The 21,086-nt window shown below is 46.5% G+C and overlaps 1 protein-coding gene across 13 annotated transcripts in view; it reads left to right on the forward strand.

Moving 5' to 3' along the window:
- ATXN7 (ataxin 7) overlaps positions 1 to 21,086 on the forward strand; it is a 140,742-nt gene that overhangs the window by 115,415 nt on the left and 4,241 nt on the right. For 7 of the 13 annotated variants that reach the window (XM_059940112.1, XM_059940117.1, XM_059940111.1 and 4 more), the window contains 9 exons: positions 957 to 1,155; positions 1,495 to 1,616; positions 5,939 to 6,959; positions 13,887 to 13,970; positions 14,563 to 14,705; positions 15,362 to 16,266; positions 16,435 to 16,567; positions 18,612 to 20,216; positions 20,772 to 20,910. In XM_059940112.1, coding sequence (XP_059796095.1) covers positions 957 to 1,155; positions 1,495 to 1,616; positions 5,939 to 6,959; positions 13,887 to 13,970; positions 14,563 to 14,646 — 1,510 coding nt within the window. In that variant the 3' untranslated portion in view covers positions 14,647 to 14,705; positions 15,362 to 16,266; positions 16,435 to 16,567; positions 18,612 to 20,216; positions 20,772 to 20,910. The other 6 variants (XM_059940115.1, XM_059940116.1, XM_059940113.1 and 3 more) reach the window with 6 other exon arrangements.

The raw sequence follows: 21,086 nt of genomic DNA on the forward strand, positions 1-21,086 counted from the left end.
TGGTGGGCTGAATATATGTGTGTGCGTGCTTGTATATTTAACCAAGTTGAAGTAAAGGACTTGGTACCCACTTTCCAGAAAGAAGGGAAAAAGAAAGGCATAGAGAACGAGGGTTTTGAGTTTGGGCCGAGGGCTTCTGCTTAGGAATGTGCCAACCCTTGGGTGCTGTTGCTTGATTAACCTTTTACCCTCACGTGTCTTGATTCTTGAAATGGTCACATGAGGGATGGAAGTGCCTCCCTCTTGGAAACCTGAGTGTGCACGTGAGCCTGTCCCCACATGGGCCCCCTGGTTTCCGAACAACATGGTTGGAGGAGTGATCAGAGGAGGTGCCTGAGGATGTGGCCAGGCCCAGGCTGTCGATTCCTTAGCAAGTCCTTTCTTTGGCCAATTTCATTAAAGTTTTTCCATCTATTAAAAAATAGGCTTAAGCCTAGAAACACCAGGCCTTTATGTGTGTTGGAAAAGCACACTGCTGTCCTTGAGTTACATACTCTAGATTACCCACATAAAATGGTAAAGCTACCTTCTTTTATCACCTCCTGTCCCTCTTAGGTTATTTTAGAGCATATTACCAATTACCTCATTGATTGCCTTAGTAACCCAGTTCCAGGTGAAATTTGAACAGGAATCAAAGAAAGAATTCTCTTAAATTCCACATGTATTTCGCCTTCTTTGGGGAGAATAGGAGGCGGACCAGGTGGCTATGGAATAGAGAAGTGGTTATAAGTTACTTTGGTTAGATCGGGCAGATAGCTGCATTTGACATCGCGCGGTTCGGGAGAGAGGACCCTTCACTCCCAGGCCCCCTGGATCAGCATCTGTGTCCCTAGTGCTAGTGGTGGAGCCCAGACCTCCCCGGATGGTTTTGGATACATTGTTGTATCTGAGTTAAGGCGGCTGATTCCCAGACATGTGATGTGATCTGATCAGTGCTGCACTTTCTACTTACCAAGGCCTCCAGGCTGTCCTGCTCAGCAAGGTGGGAGTGCCCCCATTGACCCGCCTCCAGTCCATGAATCTCCACACCCTCCCCTGCCTGCCACTGAGCCAGCTTCTCGGTTATCCAGTGAGGAGGGAGAAGGCGATGACAAAGAAGAGTCTGTTGAAAAACTGGACTGTCATTATTCAGGTCATCATCCTCAGCCAGCATCTGTAAGTTCCACATCCGCCCCCGCGCCAACCCTCCCCACGCCGCAGGGACAGGGCACTGCAGGGGGGCGCGCCGGGGACCCGGGCATGCCCTCCGGTCCATGCGGGGCGAGGTCAAGGTGCGAGTGCAGCTCAGAGCAGGGCGCCCCGAGGCAGCATGCACTCGGTCGGGTGCATCTCCTGCTCTTCCCGTTCTCTTCCATGACACTCAGGGCTAGGCATTGTCACACTCGTGCTTCACAGCCCTCGGTCCTCAGTAAGCACCGTCTGTCCTCGCCGCTCCTTCCCGGGCCGCACGCCCTTGGAGTTAGCGAGTCTGAGCGTGTGCTCTCTCTCTTGCAGTTTTGCACATTCGGGAGCCGGCAGATTGGAAGAGGCTATTACGTGTTTGACTCCAGGTGGAATCGGCTTCGCTGCGCCCTCAACCTCATGGTGGAGAAGCATCTGAACGCGCAGCTGTGGAAGTGAGTGCCCGTCCCACCACCTCTGGGGGCGGGTGGCACATCAGGGCTGCATCCTCTTTGTTTCTTATGGAGCTGATTTAATGAAGGTAATGGTCCCTGAGATGAACACGTGGCCTTTGACCAGCCTTGGAGGAAGGGCCCTCATCATTCATACACTCACTCTTGGAGCAAATGTGTCTTGTTCTCGGTGCTGGGGTTTCAGGCCGAGGGACTCCCAGATGGACGGAGCTCACCTTCTAGGTCGGGGAGAAATGCGAAAGCCAGTCAACAGAACATAGAGATCATAGCTTGTCATAAGGGAGATAACAGAAACGCTAATAACGTGTAGCACTTACTGAGACTACTGTAGGCCAGGCACCTTATTAGCAAATACAATTTTCACATCTTGCTATGTCAGGTGGCCTGGATTATTCCTGTTTTACAGATATTGAAACTGAGAAGCAAGGTCACACAGAACGTTAGAGGTGGAGCCAGGGTTTGGACCCACCTAAGAGCTGAGATGGGAAAATAACAGGACGGAGGGATTCATGGAGAGCCTGTCTTAAGGGTCCCTTGAGCTGAGACGAATGGATGAGAAAGAGCAGCCGTGGGGCTGGCGGGGAGGAGTGGGTTCCAGGCAAGGAGAACCGTGTGTGCGAAGGTCTTGAGTCAGAAAAGAACGTGGCTTGTTTGAGAAAGAGCAAGAAAGCTCCTGGAACAAGAGGAGATCCGAGAGGTCAGATGACGCTGAAATTGATTGAGGGCCCTGAGGAGCTGCCGAGGGTGTTAGGGAAAGGAGCCATTCGCTCTGGTTTACAGTTGAAAGCAAGACGATCATCTCGTGTGGCCTCAAGCATGCCGTTTCCCCAACGTGATGTTAAGTGGAAGAACAGTTCCGTGGCCCGAAAGGTTTATTAGCTCAGCCTTTCCTGAAGTAAAATAGTTTTTGTCACTGCAGGACTTCTCAAAGCCTTTAATGGGCACGGTCCGTTGTAACTCTCAAAGCAGAGGATATCGTGTATAATGCGGACTGTCTCCCAGGCTCTTTTGACCTGGGAACCTCTTTTAGGGGAGCATCCTGGGGACTAGTGTTTGGTGGAACCTACTTCGGGAAGCACTGAGCTTTGCTAAAGGGGGCTGTCCGATAATAGTCATCCCAAACCCTCCATTTGGGCGTCAGTTACTAGTGCCTCCCTGAGTGGGTTCTGCGAGTACATCTATTTTTGCCTCTCTGCTTTGCTTGCCTGATACAGTCAGAGGAAGCTGTCAGAGACCTCGGGTAGTCCAAAATCCAGAGAACCATCCCCATGGTCGTTAATAGGACGTGCACTTGTTCACGGTGAAGCCCAGCCCCAGAGCAGTGTTACTCTGCTTTGTTTCATGTTTCTTCCTGGTTCTTACTAGATAAGAACCTTTAGCAAGGAACAGTGTTCTGAACCAGAGACAGACTTGGGCAGTGGTTTGTTGGGATTCTTTGGGGGGTGGCCTCATATCAGAAAACTTTAAAATGCATGAAATCTCAGCTTCTTACCTGGTGGGACCTGGAGAGCTCACTGAGCTCACAGAACTATGGGTTTAATGTACTCCTAAGGGTTTAGAAGGGTCCTCAGAATTTTTATCCCCATTATATTGGTAAGTGGCTTATGGCCAGTGGTTTGGGTTGCGAGAGTTTCAGTTCCTAATGGCTTGTGTTGGAGAGGTTTTCTTCTGTGTGCTGTGAGCTTCTGAAGAAGCAGGATCCTGAAGCTGACTCCACTGTCTGTGTCCCTCTGTTCTGACAGAGGCTCACCGCCTCATCCGTCACTTGCGCCCAGTGAGGAGGAAACCGTTCTTTCTCTTGACATGACCTTTGGTTTTGAAAAAGTCAATTCGGCAGAGACAGACGGACCACTCAGTGATGAGCTGGCACACGGCCTGGGGCGGGTAGGGGCTTGCAGAGAGGTGCGGGGCCCGGTGCTTGAGGAGGCCAGTGCTGCCGGCACAGGAGTGGGGGCGCCGGCGCTTCTCACCCAGCAGAGAACTGTTCTCCAGGTGGCATCTTTGAGGCACTCAAGGAAAGTCTTGAAGTCGGCCGGGTCCCATCCGGCTGGCTCAGCCGGAAGTCCTCCCTTCTGCAGAGAGCCCCGGCAGCACTCTCCTCGGCCCCTTACCCTTTAGTTACTGTGGTTAACTTCGGGATAAGTGGAGGTGCAATTTCAGCCTGGCAGTTGAAGTCAGTTATCTTCAGTGTGTGGAGTCTCTGGGCAGCAGTGAAAGTAGACCAGCTCTTCCTCTGGAGCATGGCCACGACCCAAAAGGCCGTTTGCAAGCTCCTGTGAGTTCTGTCCGCTGCTTGCGTGCTGTGACTGGGGACCACTATTGCACTTCCCCTACGGAGGGGCTGGGGTGGTGATCAAAAGGTTTTGTGGTTTGGGTTTTCCTTTTTCTAATTTAATTTTTTAGATTGATAATAAAGTCACTTGGCTAAAAAAAGAAACATGAATATAAAGAGGCATACAGTGAAAAGTTTTAGTCCCCCTGGCCCCCATACTCCTGTTTTCTACCCACTCCTCACAGACAGAAGCAGTTTTATCCGTTGCTCGTGTCTCTGAGTTCATGTGTGCAAACACAGGTCAATATGACTACCTCTTCTTTTTTTGTCTCTTCTTTATGCAGAAGGTAAGAAATGACTTAAAAGAGCTTTTTTAAGAGAAACCAGTCATGTCATCCAGAGAGGTCCACATCCTTGCCCCTATGGAAGGAAGCCTTTCCTTTTCACAGGATTTGGTTGTAGCAGCCTGGCCCTTAGGCCCGTCTTCCTAAGCCACCTGGTGGCCATGAGAAGCCAGTGCGCCCAGGGAGCCGGAGCCCCTGTGCTGCGTTTCGAGCAGAGCTTCTCACAGGTGCCAGTTGCCCTGGGGATCTTGTTGAGATACACAGCACGATGAAGGAGGTCTGGGGTGAGGCCCAGGGACTCAGCATCTCTAGTAAGCCTCTCAGGTAATGTCAGTGCTTATCCTTCGTGAGTAGCACGGGGATAGAGCCCGGCTTCTCAGCCTTGGCTTCACGCTGGAATCTCCTGGAGAGGTTTAGAACATACTGACGCCTGGACCCCACCCCGAGATTCTGATGCGGCCCGTCTGGGTGTGGCCTGAACTCCACAGGTGATTCTGACGTGCAGCCGCAGTTGGGAAGCACTGACTTAGGGCCAGAGCCACACTCTTGAGTGGGAGTTTTAAGGCTGGTGCGCACACTTGCAGTTGTTAATTCCGTTTGTTAATAGCTATAGTCCTTCTCAAAACGCATGTGGAAAGCCCTTGGGCAGCAGTCTAGGCCAGCGCTCTCACTTGAAGGATGAGGAGCCCGGCCCCCGCTGGTGTGGCGCCCGGATCAGCCAGAGCTGCCCGTGGAGTCCGGGAGCCGGGCAGTCTTGGCACTTGGCTTCCAGTCAGGCCGTTTGCTGTTTTGCCACCTCAGGGTTTATTATGCCATAGGGGTTTCTGAGATTTTGGCGCCATCACATTTTAAAAATCGGAGCTAAAATAAAAGCCGGGGTGGGGGGGGGTCCTCCCTGGTTTGAGTGTTTGAATACATACTTTACCCAAATATTGTAAACAGAACACAGTGTTAGTGCACCGTGACCAGAAGTCCCCCTGAGATTTGGGGGCTTTGTTCCCTTGTACAGGCATTGAGGCCAGTAGCTGGGACCTAGCTGTTAGTAACTAGTTGTGCCCTTCCTTTTCCCTCGTTCGTTCATGAGTTCTCTCAGCGTTTGAAGCGCCTTCTGTGTGCCAGGCACCGTGCTGGATGGACAGTGGTAAATCAGCTGTGGATTGCTCCGTCTGCAGAGATGCTAGACAGTGATCATCAGTCCCACATTAAAACTACCAGACTCTTCCAAAGTCTAGGAACAGGGGGCAGTGCGGGAGCGAAGCGAGTCAGGACGGTCAGGACAGTTTTCCTAAGAAAGTGATGGTGGGCTGAAACAGAAGGGTAAGCAGAAGTTGGGGTGAGAGTGCTGTAGGCGGAAGATACACAGGGTCTCGCTTCACGGCCTGGTCTCGGAACTGAAGGAAGATCAGTGGCCAGGATCATGGAGTTCGGGGTGCCGGACGGGAGGGTGCGGGATACGTACCTACGGCCGCAGCACCGGTGAGGCACACGGCCTTACAGGCCGTTGTTCTCAGAGCGCAGGAAGGCATTAAGAATCTGAAGGGGAAAAGTGACCCTCTGTGTGGCCCAGCATCTCAGCGCGATCCCTGTGACCAAGGGGTGTGTTGAGTGCCAGAGGTGAAGGGAGTGTCCTGAAAGTTGCCACGAAGGGCAGTGGTGGATGTTGCTCAGGCCCCTCTTCTGTTCCGCAGGAAGATCCCGCCAGTGCCCGGTGCCGCGTCGCCCGTCTCCACACGTGTTCCTCACCGGATGAACTCTGTGCCCACAGCACACTGTGGGGTCAGCCACCTGGCAGCAGCCACCGTGTCTCCCTCCCCTGTCCCGCTGTCGTCCTCCTGCATCTCCCCCAGTAGCAAGTCGGTACCAGCTCATGGAACCACGCTGAACGCACAGCCCGCCGCCTCCGGGGCCGTGGATCCCGTGTGCAGTATGCAGTCCCGACAGCTGTCCTCCTCCTCGTCCTCCCCCTCCACGCCCTCCGGCCTGTCCTCCGTGCCCTCCTCCCCCATGGCCAGGAAACCTCAGAAGTTGAAATCTAGCAAGTCTTTAAGGCCCAAGGAGTCTTCTGGTAACAGCACTAACTGTCACCACGCGAGTAGCAGTGCCGGCAGCAGTGGCTCAGGAAAGAAACGCAAAAACACTTCCCCGCTGTTAGTCCCGCCCCTCTCCTCCTCCTCCTCCTCCTCTTCCTCCTCCTCCTCCTCCTCCTCTTCCTCCTCCTCTTCCTCTTCTTCTCATTCCATGGAGTCTTTTAGGAAAAACTGTGTGGCTCACCCTGGGCCTCCCCACCCCGCGGCGGTAGCCTCTCCCCACGGCGTCGGCCTCAACTGTGTGGCCGGCAGAGCGAACTCGGTGAGCGGCCGGCACGAGCAGCCCGGGCGGGGCGTCCCCGGCGGGAGCCCCGGCGAGTCCATCAAGAGGATGAGCGTGATGGTGAACAGCGGCGACTCCACACTCTCCCTCGGCCCCTTCGTGCACCAGGCCGGCGAGCTGCCCGTCAGCTCTCACGGCGCCTGCTCCCACCCACACACTCCTCTGGACAAGCTCCTAGGCAAGAAAAGAAAGTGCTCGCCTGGCTCGAGCGGCATCAACAGCAGCAGCGGCAGGCCCACCAAGGTGGCTAAACTGCCAGCCGTGAACAACGTCCACGTGAAGCACGCGGGCCCCAGCCCGGGGCCGCCAGGACTGGCAAACAGCTCCCTCCTGCATCAGGTAGGACAGGGCCTGGGAGCCCCATGGGGAGGCCCGTGGCCCCTCCCGTGAGATCTTCCGTCAGCTTGGAGACCTGTGTGGTCGGGTTGGTGGGTTTGCCTAAAAGCCAGTGTCCAGCTTTGCGGGGCCTTTTAAGAGAAGGGAGGGTTGGTGGCCGGATGGAGGCCAAACAGGCTCCTCTCTGCCTGACTCTGTGATGACCCGGAGGGCGCTCCTGGGTGAGGGGGCCGCGACAAGTGCGTTTCGGCGGCCAGTGCTGCGGACACCGTCGTGCGTGACGGCAGACCCCTCCCGGAGGCCGGCGGGCCGTGTTTCCCGGAGAGCGGTCCTTCGGTGTGTTTTTCTGAAGAAAGCTGGGCTAAAATCAGACTGATGTAGAAAGGGATGATTTAAATTTGAAAGAGACCGTTTAATATTTTTCCCATCAAAGAATTTCAGAATTTTAATTTTCTTGTTAATTCTCTGCCTATTTTTTCTCCTCCCTGTTTTCCAAGGAGGCAGGAAAACAGCATTTACTATGGGCAGAGCAGAAGACTAAAATCTTGTTTAAGTTAACAGATTGAAAAGAAATCTGAACGTGACCCACTTGTAGAGAAGGGCTGTCTGGCCTTCGGATTCCTTACTGACCGTGGCTTTCTCAGGCGGTGTCTTGTCTTTTCCCCACTCTTCCCCTGCTGCTGTTTCCTCCTGGCCTTCCCTTCTGTGGCCGCTTCCTCCAGCTCCCTTTCTCTTCTGTCCAGGTCCTCTCTCATCTTGTTATTTCATTCAGCAGGATACCTCCTGCCCTTGCTTACAAGCAGGAATTTCAGCGGTGTCACCCCCAGAGCCCTACTTTAAAATGTGAGCCTCTTTTTTGTTTTGTTTTGTTTTTTTCCTTCCTCATCTTCAAAACTGAACTTAAATGCCAGGCTAGAACTTTTCCAGAAAATACCAAGAAGTTTCTTCATGTGATAGAAGTTTCCCTTCAATATCTGTGTGAATTAATACTCAGTGCCAAAGGTATGGGGAAAATAATTATGCACAAATTTAGGTAGCAGCTGCTTCAATTCTTCTCTCTGAGCCACAAATACATATGGGCTATTCGTGTGTTGTTTGGGTCTCTTTGAACAGGGGTTCCTGGACAAGTGAAACCTTCTTGATTTGTAGTTATTCCTTCTAGTTTAATGATAAGCATAAAAACACAGTGCAAACACTGTAAGAATCCATCCCTTAATAACTCCCTTCTGGGTGTAGTTTCCTGATTCACATGAATCCCGGGAGGGATGTCCCACTGCCTCGGGATGCCCACGCCAGTGTCACTGAGCACGCCGTCTTCACGCAGACGCCGCTGCGGACCTTACTGCCCACCAGTGCCAGAAGGCGAGGAAGAGGCCGGGTGGGTGCAGCAGAGAGTGACAGTGTCTGTGGGGAATGGGGGAGTGGGAGTCTCGTCTACACAGAGCAGCTGCTCCCAGAAGCTTGTTACCAATTTCAAAGAGAAACTGCTGATCTGGACTTGCGTGAGAAATTTGACCATTTTCTAAAGCTCTGTAGTCTTTCGTTTTGTTTTGATCTGGTGAAGCCCACACATTTGCCAGCGAAGTTTGGCTCATGAGCTGCCAGTTTGCCACCTCTGATTTCCACCGTCTAGGGGGGGACTGTGTCCCACTAGGACAAACAGCGCAAGTTTGGGTTCTTAAAAGCAGTTTCATGTTAAGTTTGTATTTGAGAAAGATTTCCTCTGCAGTGGCATACTTTCTGTTATGCTGCACAAATTCTAGGGGGGCCCATGGCTACAGATCAGAGGATGGATGAACCCCCAAGATGTTGCGTATTTTTACGTCTGTGATCATTTATCTGCAAGAGGGATCCTGTAGCTTTCTTCAGACTATCAAAGGGACCCATGACTCCAAAATGCTGTAAAGAAGGCTGCTTCTTAGACCAGTAGGGACCTGAGCTCGCTGTTCTCCGTGGAGCTGATTTTAAAGCAGAGATAACTGAACTGGTTGGAATCCCCTCAACAGCGGAATCAGTGCGACCTACTGGGGAGCCTAGGAGATGGGGCTGGGTGCGAGCCCAGCCCCCGAGTTGATTCGTGGGCTCTGCCACCGAGGACCTAAAAATAGCTCACTGTGGGACTGTGAAGGCCGGAGTCCCCTCTCCCCGCCTCAGCACGGCCTTGGGTGTGAGTTTTCACACCTGTGTGGTGGCCCATTTGACCTTGTTCACGTCTCAGTTGACAACCTGGAATACCTTCAAGGAAACAGCATCAGTAAATAGAACCAAAAGGCAAACATGTGAGCCTTTTCTCTAAGCTAGAAATCCAGTCTGTGTCTCTTCTGGACAGTTTTCTAGAAGCCAGTCTTTTAGAAGGATTGTGCCCCAGGGCACAGAAGGCTTTTGAAAGCTAAAGCCAAATTCTAGAGCTGCCTGCTCCTGGCATCGCCCAGTTGGTGGAGACGCAGTGGCCTCGGGAATACCTTGTTTAGAAATCAGGGCGGGGCCGTGTACAGCCACTTACTTACCTTTCGTTGTCTCCCCACCCCCTCTTTTTTGAAAGCCAAAGGCACGTCCCTGACAGCTGAAAATAGCACGGGGAGGAATAATCTGGACACTTTTGACGACAAGTTACACCTCCACTCAGCACTCTGGACTCCACGATGCCTTTGAGTCTGTTTTCCCAACCTCCTGTGGGCCTCGAGGGTAGAAATCTGCTGGGCTGTTGTTTTAACGAGGATGTCCCTGAAGCTTTGTCTGTAGCAGTGAGTACTCGTAAAGGACACTGGATCAAGTCCAGCCACCGAATTGCTTTTAACAGTGTTAGAGTGGTCTGGACTACTTGCTACAATCTGTGAGAAGTTCCTGTCTCGTTGTTGAACCTGTAGTATTTCACGGAGCCACTCTTGGAGGAGGTTGGCTGGCGAGAGTGTCTTGGCAAGAGCGTGACTGTAGACTTTTCTCCCTCCCTCCTCTCCCTGCCTAGTTCTTTCCTCACCCTGTCGCCTGTAGGTCCCTCTCCAGCAGTCAGGCACCTTAACTGGAGACACCTCCCAGGGGCGAGCAGAGCTGCACCCCAAGCAGCCCTTTGGAGTAAGGGGGTCTGCAGCTAGGTTTTTATAGCAGGTGCCGGGAATGGAATATGGACGTCAGTGAGAGGCACCGTGACAAAAGAGCCTGTGTTTTTGCCCAGCCTTTTGCAAGTAATTTGGGATCAGAAGCCGTCAGAAGTTTCTAATGTACAAACTGGTTTAAAGCCATTGATGGCCAGAGAGCAAGTATACACCAGTTTAGAGGCTTACTTTTCATGGTACAAAAGCAATTCTGTGTGATTTTTTTTTTTTTTCAAAGAAAATGCAAATGCAAACAATTTTGATAATGGAAAGCCAAATTCTGGTGGGTGGGGAGGTAGACAGAAATCACTATGGGGGAAAATTTTCCAAGATTTCCAAAGAGATTGAATTTTTTTTAACCTTTGTTTTCATGTTAAACAGTATACAATTAGGTTGGTTGTCCTGCCCAGTCTCCTGTTTTTAAAAATTGCCTTTGTAACGTGAAATAGTTGGGATGCAGCAGACTCTGTCGTTCACCAAGTCATTGATATACTTAAATGTTTCCAAGGCACTCGGTGCATTACCCGCAACCTCTTCTTTGGATACTGTCCTGGGACTAAGTGTAAATTTCCGCTTGGAGCACGCCCCATATTGTGTGTATCTACACACCCCTTCCTGCCACTGCACATGTTTATGTGGATGCAGTTGGGATGGGGAGCAGGCACCCAGGGAGGGGCGTTGGTGACTGTGAACACCTGCCCATGCGGCGATGACGGGATGCATGCGTAGTGTCTCCCAGTCACACCTCCTTTCTGGGGATTTACGCCTGCCATCTCACGGAGAGTTTCAGAGACCCTCCAGGATAGTGTTTCTAGTACCCCACCCCAAAAGGAAGAGCTTGATAGGTTAAGACGTCATTGATTGAGAAGGTGTCATTGAATTTGAGGGGATGAGCTGGAGCCCTTTAACAGATGATTCCACCACCACAGCTCCTGAAAGGAGAGCCAGGCACTTTTGCTTAGAAGAACACACAAAGCTGCCGAACACAGGGTAAATTTCCCAAGGTTCTGATCCTGGCCCTGGGCGGGGCTGGGACAGAGCCAGTCAGTGCATCCGTTTTCCTTGCAATTCTTGGGTTACAAACTTCAGTTTCAGGGAATTTTAAGTCAACAACAGGTAGAATGAATAAATACTTGGTTACCAGCCTAATAATGTGAATTGCTACAGAACTATTCTTATTATGTAAGGTAACAAAAACTTTATTCAGATACTTTAGCTATAAATTGATGTAAAATATTGATTTTCTTTTTAAAGGAAGGGGAGAACAGTATCTTGTTCACCTATTATGCAATCAGTCAGTAAATGTTTTAAAAATGATACTGTAAGAGAGCTTGTAAGAAGAAAGCACGGATGGGCCAGTTTGGTGTCATTAGGAGAGGTCAGTCTGGTTGTTCATCCCAGGAGATGGAGAGAAGGAGGTAAGAGGGAATCAGAACGTACTTAGTTGATTCCTTGGTGACAAGTGCAATGGGGTATGGGTAGAATTTATTTTCAGAGCCAAGGGGACTTGATGGTTATAAATAAAGTTGCTTTTAGTGATGGAATTTATAGACAGATCATGTTGTTCTGAAAGATGTGAATAGGATCCACGATAGCAGGTTGATGCAGAATAATGTAGATATTTAGATTAGCGAGTCTTGATCATTTGATTTCTTAGACTGAGGTTTTAATTGAAATTTCATTATTGTCTCCCGGTAGTACACAGAGCATCGGGGTTAGGAAATTAGCCATTTTGGATTCTGCCTGCCACAAACAGACCTAAACAGTGCTATTAAATTTTAGACTGTTGTTCAAATATTGTATTTTCTCCTACAACTACTTTTTATTATGATGAACAATTAAGACCATTTAAAACACGGGAGTACAAGTATTTTTTTGAATTAAATTAACTTGCAAAAACCAAATTTGCAGTGGTTGGGTTGTTTCTAGACAGACTTTGGTATCAATTTAAAACCAAGATAATTTTTATATTCTTTCCAATAGAATTTCATGACAACTCCTGCAGTTTTCTTAACCTACAAAAAAAAAAAAAATGCTGCAATGATGAACAAAGAATTATACAAAACCTACTTTTGTATCTTTATTTTGGAATTTCTTGTTCTATTATAAATATGGAAGTATCCCTATTTGAGAAGACATATTTTGTTAAAAATGAATTGTACATATTTAAATATGTATTTTTGCACAGGTCTTTTTTTCGGATATCCTGTTTTGGTACAATTGAGATCATCTAGTATTTATTTATTAATTAATAAAAGTAAATACCTTTTTATAATTTGAAGTGGTTCACTGCCAAGCCAATAGTTCTAGAACCTGCCTCCTTTACGGTTTAAGGGATGCCTCTGTTCTGTGAAAGTCTTTTGTCCCTTTCAGTGTCTCGGGAGTGGATTCATACAGATGAAGTGGGCATTGCTTCTCCCTAGTTGCCTGATTTCCCAATAGACTACATGTAATAAGTGACACACTGCTTTTCTTTTGTTAGTGTTTTATGTGTGAGAGAGTGTGTGTGTGTGCACGTGCGTGCACGCGCGTGTGTGTGTGTGTGCGTGCGCCCTGAGCACATGTGCGTTAGTATGTGATGTGATTAAAACTAATGGGGAAAAAAAAAACAAAAAAAAACTGAAAGTGCCTGAACCTAGTTTTAAGCTTAGACAGATACTTTAAAAAGACTTGAATGTTCAGTTGAACTTTTGGAGTTTGCTTTTTCCACCTAAATATTGTTACTAAAATTTTAGGGGAGGAGTTGAAAACCACCAAATGCTGGTAATTTTATAAGGTATTTTAAAATTAAGACCTTTTGGTTCACAGGAATTCAACTGGTGATGGATTGTCCGGTGGCACCAAGGGTTACAAATCTTCTTGTCAGCCAGCAACTTACACAATGTGTCTGTTTTGTTATTCACTGGTGAAATGCAGAGTTTAAGATAGAATATTTAAAATATTTTGTATTCCAAAAATATAATACAAAGTACCTCTGAGAACATTGAAAAAAATGTATAATTTGAAAAATGTAACTTATAAAGGCAGCTGTCTTCCTGCGAGAGTTCTGTTGCCAAGGAATTTCTTAATATCTCCCATTCTGTCCTGCTGGGGAAAAAGTTGGGCTTTGGAAAATGATTGTTAAAAGTTTCATTGTTTAGCAGAAAATAATCATTGTTACATTTTGTGCAAAACCTTTTACATTTTCAGATCATTTAAATGAGCACTACATACTGTCAGTGTGAATGAATGTAGGGCCTTGAAAGCATTTTGCTGTGTTTTTTTTTTTGTTTGTTTTCTGTTTTTGAGCTTGGTTATAAAAGCAATCTCCTGTGTTAAAATGTGTGAATAGGTTGATCATTTGTACACATAATCAAGAGCATCTCAGCTGGACTTTGTGTTGGCTGCTGTATAGAACATGAACAAATGTCAAGGGATAGAAAATTACTTTGGATATTTAAAAGAGAAGAAATATATAGTCTATTTGTTTTGTAACAAGTTCTGTAAATAAAATAATTTATACTATTTATAAGAAAAAGTTGTGCTTTGCTTTATGAGAAATTAGTTTGTGGAGCAAACATGTTAACGGGCAATAAAACCAGGATTTCTCAATAAACAAGGTTGGCTGCATGGAATATTTTACATGTTTCTGCCTCGTTGTGATACTAAACCCTTTTCGATCTAGTCTGACTTTTCTTCATTTGTAGCATCAGACACCCTTATGAAGCTCAGCCTCCCTTCCATGCCACCTAAAAACTTCTAAGGGCTTAGGATGTTTCTGTTCTTGGGCACAAAGGTTTGCCTTGGGTAAATTAATAACCGGGTAAACAGTGAACACTACTGTATTCTTGCCCTGTAGGTTTGTCAACAAAGGGAAGTTGATAGATTGAGAAATACATTCTGTTTGTACTGTTTGATGGCATATGGTCAGTTTTCGTTAGAGGTAAGTTTTTTGTGTGTTTTAAAAAAATTTTATTTTATATTAGAGTATAATTAACAATGTGTTAGTTTCAGGTATACAGCAAAGTGATTCAGTTACACAAGTATCTGTTGTTTTTCAAATTCTTTTCCCATTTAAGTTATTACAGAATGCTGAGGAGAGAGGTAAGTTTTAATCCAGAGCTGGTCTGGTTTCTTCCTTGCTTTTACAGACCTCCCTCACTGGCAGTACATTTTGATATTAGGCACAGCATAATCTTTCATCTCTAGAAATTTGGCCGGTTTTACCATTTGCAAATCACTCTTATCAATTACAAATTATTTTTGTTGCTTAAAACAATGAAGGAAGCAACGGATTTGTGTACTGGAGCAAAGGTGCATATACATTACAGGAAGGAGTGAGTCTGGCTTCAGTCCCCACTGCCCTGCCCCTTGGACTTCCGTTCAGTCCTTAGATCAGCTGACTGCTCAAACTCATTCTTAATAAGTTCCCTGTGGATAACTCCTTTCACTTTGGATGTCCTCCTTAACCTTCACTCAAGGAAAAGGTTCAATCACTCAATCCCTTTACGCTTTTTACTTCCGCTCTCTTGCAGATAACCTGGACCTGGACAGCAGGAGGCTATCCCAGTTCACGGAATGGGGGCTGGCAGTCTTGGATGCTAGCCTGTGGGAAGTGACCAGCAGAAAGGCAGGGTGAGGCCATTCTAGGCAGAGGGAGCACGCTGGGCTGACACAGGTGTGAAGAAATGCAGACTGGAGGACAGTTCCGGGTGAAGCTTGCTGGAAGGGAGGGGCGGACAGGGTGGGAGAAGTTGGCACCAGATGGTCAAGGACCTTAAATGTCACGGGGCCTTCATCCCCAGGAACATGCAGTTTAACCAGATGTAACTGTCAGAGCCCAGAGGTTTTCATGGTCCCGTCCCAGCACATGCAGAAGTAATAGTCGTTCAAATCTTTACTGGTGACTCTGGCAAATCAAAGAAGCACCTAAATCTCTGTCCCTTTTTCTCGCATTTTCACCCTGGCCTCAAACTCTGTCTTTAGCCCCTACCCCCAACCCCCAAGTCGTCATCACAGAGCTCTCCCCTACATCAAGCCTAAGGTCCTCCCCTTTCGTACTCCACTTTCTGCTCTCTCAGTCCTCCCTTTCTCATAAGAAACCCTTGCTCCTGTTGCTAGTGGGACTGAAACGAGTCTTTCGCCTGGTAAGGCTGTGATTCTTGCACCTGTTATCTTCACTTTCCATAATCGGAGCTCATGGAACAAAGGTGGCACTGGCAGAGGATCTTTTCCAGGGGAGGGTGAGACCATCAGCCAAAGAGAAGGTTTTCGGGGGAAGGGGAAAATCTAACACTTATAATTTAATAATTTCTTAAAATCCCCATCACGTAGGGCCCTCCAATAAATGTGGAAGACAGAATGGACAGGTGAGAACCTTGGGACAAAAATCATTCATAAAGCTGTTGCAGTGATCCAGGTAAGAGCTATTAAGTTTCCAAACTAAGGCAGTGACCATGTGGATAAAGTGGGGACGGATTCCAGAGATCTCTTAAAGGTAGAACCAATAGAACTTGAGGTCTCATTGAACGTTCAAGGGAAGATTGAGTCTAAGATAACTTTAGAGATTTCTAGCTTGGCCAAACTGGTTGAGGAGCCTTAACATGAAATACATGGTATGGCGATAGAGAAGGGAAAACATACTATAATGAATTTGAGTTGCCCATGGGAAATTCAAGTGTAGTACCCAGTGGCTATTTGTGTAGTCTGGAGCTTATGAGAGAGGTTTGAGCCTAAATAGAATTGGAGGGTTGTCTTTCACTGGGAGTGGATGAGTTCACCTAGGAAAATAGGTAGCTATCTGGCTTATTATTAGTTAAAATAATACTCATCAAGTCGAAGGCCTAATGTGCCAGATACGGTACCAAGCACTTTATCTGCCTTCTCTCTCACAGAGCCCTGAACAGAGTTGGTAGTTTGATCCTAATCATACTGATGAGGAACTTCTAAAAAGGTAGGTGTCTTGCCTAAGGTCCCACAATGAGTTAGGGGTATTGCCAGGCTTTGAACTCAGGTCTGTCAGATCAGTGGTTCTTAAATCTTTTTTTCTTTTTTTCCTTCCTTCCATAGATTCTCAGAATCACATGAAAGAAATCATAGGTTCTCTCTGACAGAGGCACAGGCACCCCACATTTTATTTTATGTTCCATTTCCAGGATTTCACAAACTTGAAGCCCATGCTCCATGGCCCAGAGAGAGAAGGCAGCCAAAGACGAAACCCTGGAGAAGAGAGTATTGTGGTAAAGAGAGAAGGAGAAGCGGTACTAAAGAGTAGAAAATTAGATCAGGGAAGGCAGAGAAGGATGAAGTTGAGTTGGTTGAGTTAGAAGTTCAGACAGTTGACTCTGTCTTAATTATCAACCCATCAACCCACTTAGGTATTTTTTTTCTTCTGCTTCTTTCTCCAGGATAACTGGAATCGGTATTGAGATGAAAAGTTAGAAGAACCTGGGCAGGGAGATTGCCAAAGAATTAAAAAGTATGAGTGTGGCTAAGTGATGGCCTTGCCTGCATTTTCAAGGAAGAACTGGAAGCTGCCATGTAAGTCCATGCTGGCCCCCTAGTGATGTTGTATTTGCAATTTCCCTCTTGTTACGTCTTACGACCGTCCTTCCAGGTAACTTGTCTGTGATCAGACCAGTTAAGTGATTTGTTCAGAGTTACAGAGCAAAGTCCATGTTCAATTTGATATGGCCAGTAATGAAGAAGGACTATGTACAAGGCCGATCCAGAGTTATGATGGTGGCACAGCACTTTTAGGAATAGATCAGGATAGGAATAGGATCATAGAGTCCGAGGGGCACTCCAGGTTTCAGTTTCAAAAGCAGAGCTGTTCAGAGGTGCTTGTGATCCCTGGGTCCTGGGTGAGCCCGTGGCAGTGGGTGGAAGTGGCGTGGAGAAAAAGAGCGCTGGAGTTAAGGCCAGGGAACTAGGCTGTCGCTGTGCACGTTGTCCATTTCAGAGTCGGTAGGGTTGAGAGGAAGACGGAGCCGGCTGCTCAGGTCTGGAGTGGACGAGACATGGTAACTTACAGTTCTGAGGGCAGTGAGCACCGTGGGTTGGTATTGCTGGGTGGTGAGCAGCTTCAAAGAAAAGGTATTTTGAATGAGGGTGGAAACATAATGGCCAGGAGAGAGAGCCAGGGAGTAGGAAACAGTGGACTTCATCTTGGCCCCAAGTTCCTGAGGTGTAGATGAAAGAAAAGCCTCTAAGCCAGAGCACTTCAAGAAAAGTAGAGTCTTCCAAAACCAAGTGTAGAGTTTTACCAGTGTTGATAATCCACTAATTGCAGATACACTCTGGAAAAGCAGGTCTCTGATAACTTCTAAAAGAGAGGGTTAGTACCGTTGTCAGGACGCCACCTACTGGTAGTCTTGACTAAGTGGTCCCTTCCCCAAGGCAGTGTCAGGGTTTATGATATGTAGTTGCCGGACAGGAGGTTGATCATTCACTGGCAAGTTGTACCTTTTATTTCTTACATCCAGTCTGCACAGGGAAAATTATGCCACTACAGGAGATTTCCCAATGACAAGAGGTAACCCACCCCCCCGCCCCGCCCTTGACCGTACACTTCAAGGTTATTATAATGGCCTGGACCAAAGTGACCCACATTCTTGATACCCTTTGTAGGTCTTCAGAAACAGAAGAATAATGCAAAATGGCTTACCAAACCAAAACCAGTGATTATTAGAGCCTTTCATGTTTTCCAGACAGGCATGTAACTTCACCTCCCCCATAGCCGTTGTGGAGATGTGACGTTTGTTACTAACAACTACAAATTTGTGTAGAATTAGGAGGATGAAGGATTATCACAGCCCCTCTCCCTTTTTTCCCCCGTAATGTCAAGTATCAGCTATTAATCTTCTTCAAAAACAGGTTTCAGACAGCACCAGGGATTAATTTAGAATTAATTATACAATTGATTTGCTAATGGTCAGTAACCTTCCATCCATCAATTGCTATTAATGCCTGGTCAGGTTACTGAAGACTACCTGTGTTCAGTCACGAAACGTTAAGTGTGCTGCAGTGTGTGCGCTCCGTGAACAAATGCGGTAGGTTATCCTTGCAGCCACTGGGTTAGGTAAAAGTCAGGTGCAGACACTTAATAACAAAAATGCTTGTAGACAGTATTTCCACTCCTAAAAGACTGCTAGTAAATGAAAAATTGATCTATTTTTTTCTAATGTAGGAAATAGATTACCAAAATTTGACAGAGCTTATAAATACTTATCTCACTGGATAAATTTGATACACAGATGTTATTGAAACAAGAAATCGGTATGGTGGTTTTAGAGAATAATGACAAAATCGTTCATCCCAGTGACTTCATTTTGTACTTGAATAGTGTATTATGAGTGAGACTAGGGTTGCTAAAAGAGACGGGTTGCTAAAAGTGACAGGTTGCCAACTTCGATCAGTACTGAAGAGGGACTAAACAAACATAGCGAAAGTGTTTTAGCACTATATCACTTAGCAAATAAAACTATCATTTGATGATAATCTTATTTTCATATTGTGATATGTGTGCCCTTCATGGCTAAAACCAGAAAATTAAGACTTTAATTCTTTGGATGGATTCTCCTAGGTGATTAACGGAGGCTGCTGATCATCAACCCCAGGTGTACGATACGGGGGTAGGACCAGGACAGCAAACTCAGATGGCAGTGGAGACAGGCAGGTGCTGTAAGGTAACAAACAGGGGCAGGCCGGGCGAACAGGGCCTGCTGGAGGAGATGTGCTAGCCATTAGGCTGGACTGGAAATGGGAGCTCAGAGTTAACCTGATCTGTCCATTTTTCCAGAGAAGCTAGATGAGAGGTGATTTTTGAATTTTCTTTCAATTTTTAGATGGCAGCCATACATCTTTTTTTCTTAAAAACGTATGGGGGTCAGGGGGCCGATGACAGTTGCAGCCCATCGGTGACCAGTTTGCAGCTTGGTAGCTTCAGGAAGCCTCCTTTGGCGTCCTGACTTGCTTTGGGTTTCTGAACGTTTTGTATCTGCAATTGTGAGAAATACAGGCCCGGACCTAAAACTTCCTCGACGAGCCTTTTATCAAGATTTAAAATACTCCCACTGGTCAAAAAGCAGAGAACCAAGGTTTGAAATTAGCATTCTACGTAGTCTTACTACGTAACAAACGTAAGTGAAAAACATCAATGAGGTGGTCAAATACAAAAAAATTCTCCGTTTTTCCCATAAGACATGGCTTAGATGGCCCAATTTATTAATTTTATGTGACAGCTTTCTACCAACACTCATGGTAATTAATGTGCATATGTTTTAGTTTGTAATGTTTTCATATAAATGAACCTCATAATAAGCCTGGTTTTCTCCTCCATTTTACAGCTGAGGAAATAGGCTGAAGGAAGTAATTTCTCCCAGCATCAGAGAGCCAGCATGAGGAGAGCTGGGATCAGAATTTGGTTTTCCAGCTGCAGTGTCCTGTGCTCATTTCTCCTATACCACATGGCCACATTAAAAAGAAATGTGTTAGGTTCCAATTTTATTTTCACTTCCAAACTTGATACTCTGAAGCTAACACAGAGACTCTGATTTTGTATTAAAAAATACATATGCATAGGACTAAATATAGAGAATATTCATCAAAATATTAATAGGTGTTATTACCTCTGCAGGGTAGAATGACAAGGCAAGTCGACTTTAGTATCCTGAATTTCTTTTGCAATGAGCATATTCTTTTTCAGGAAAAGAAAGGAAAAACTGGACTCCTTCACCTCAGAACTGTATTGTTTACTCATCATGAGGCAGTTTACTCACCTGGACCTTTATCTGCAGTCTTAGAGTTTTCAGCTTCCCCATCTAGCACTGGGAGTGAAGAACATTTCTTGTTTCTTTTAGTATCTCTTACCTGTTATCCTCATCTAATTTTAGGCTGGTGGGGCTAAAATGGTAAAACAAACAAAAAAGCCGGGAAGGGGGGAATGGAGAGTGTTCTGTGGCTTTTTGCTCTCTTCTAGGCCAACACTCAATCTAAGCCTCGACTGAAAAGCCGTGGTTGCTGTGTGTGATCACATCAGTCCAGGTGGTTTTTAGAGGTGGGAGTTGAGGGAAGGAGTTATTTTAAGAAACTGACATTTTAATCCTACTTCTTCCCCTCTAGCATGAACTGCAATGCGATAACTGGCTGAAAACAGAGCCCTAATTTTTAAATGGGCACAGGGAACACAGTAAGTTCTCAATGACCATATATGTTGGATTTAACAGCACTGATTTTCAGGGTTGTGGGTTTTGTAAGGGTACTTATATTACCAATTTCTTCAAGAAATTACAGTGATCATTGTGAATAAGGTTTTATAAATAAGCATTTTTAGAAATCCATCCGGCATTTTAATAGTCCACAGCACCTGCAGGAAGCTCCTGTCAGAGCACAGCTCTGGTCCCTCTTTCAGTACAGTACTGACGACTGCCACTGTCTTGACTTTCAAGGCAGTGCTTCTAATGTTTTGCCATTAAGTACCTCATTTGCAAGAGGGCTTTGCTTTCCCAACCTGTTATTACTCGTAGTTTTACTCAAGAAGTTTTTAATGAAGAATGTATGTTTGTTTCAAGTTATTTTCAACAGATTATCCACTGACATCATGTGTTTTCTCCTCTAATATGTTAATGAATCATTCCCATCAGCATGTAAACATGCTCTCTTTAAAAAAATGAATCAAAACTTCATACTTTTCTCCCCTTCCTTTTACAGTAAAATGCCATTTCCCATTCTCTTTTTAACTCAGCTCTACCAAAACTGCTCTTGTCAAGGTCACCATTCAGCAAGCCTGGGATCCTCTCTTTCAGCAAATCCGGCTGCCTCTACGGTTTATTCCACCACTCCCCATCGTCCCTGCAGCTCAGGGCCATGGTGACACTTAAAAGGTAAGTCAAATTGGGCCGTTCCTCTGCTGAAAACCTCCAGCTACTTTCTTCCCCTCGATAATTGCTCTCGTGGTCTCTCTCTTTTTCTGTAAGCACCACCGTACTAGACAGGCCTTCTGTGACACCCTATAGCAGAGAGCTCCCATGCCCTATCACCTATATCTGGTTTTGTATTT

The sequence above is a fragment of the Balaenoptera ricei genome, chromosome 11, assembly GCF_028023285.1.
Source record: "Balaenoptera ricei isolate mBalRic1 chromosome 11, mBalRic1.hap2, whole genome shotgun sequence".
Taxonomy (NCBI): Eukaryota; Metazoa; Chordata; class Mammalia; order Artiodactyla; family Balaenopteridae; genus Balaenoptera; species Balaenoptera ricei.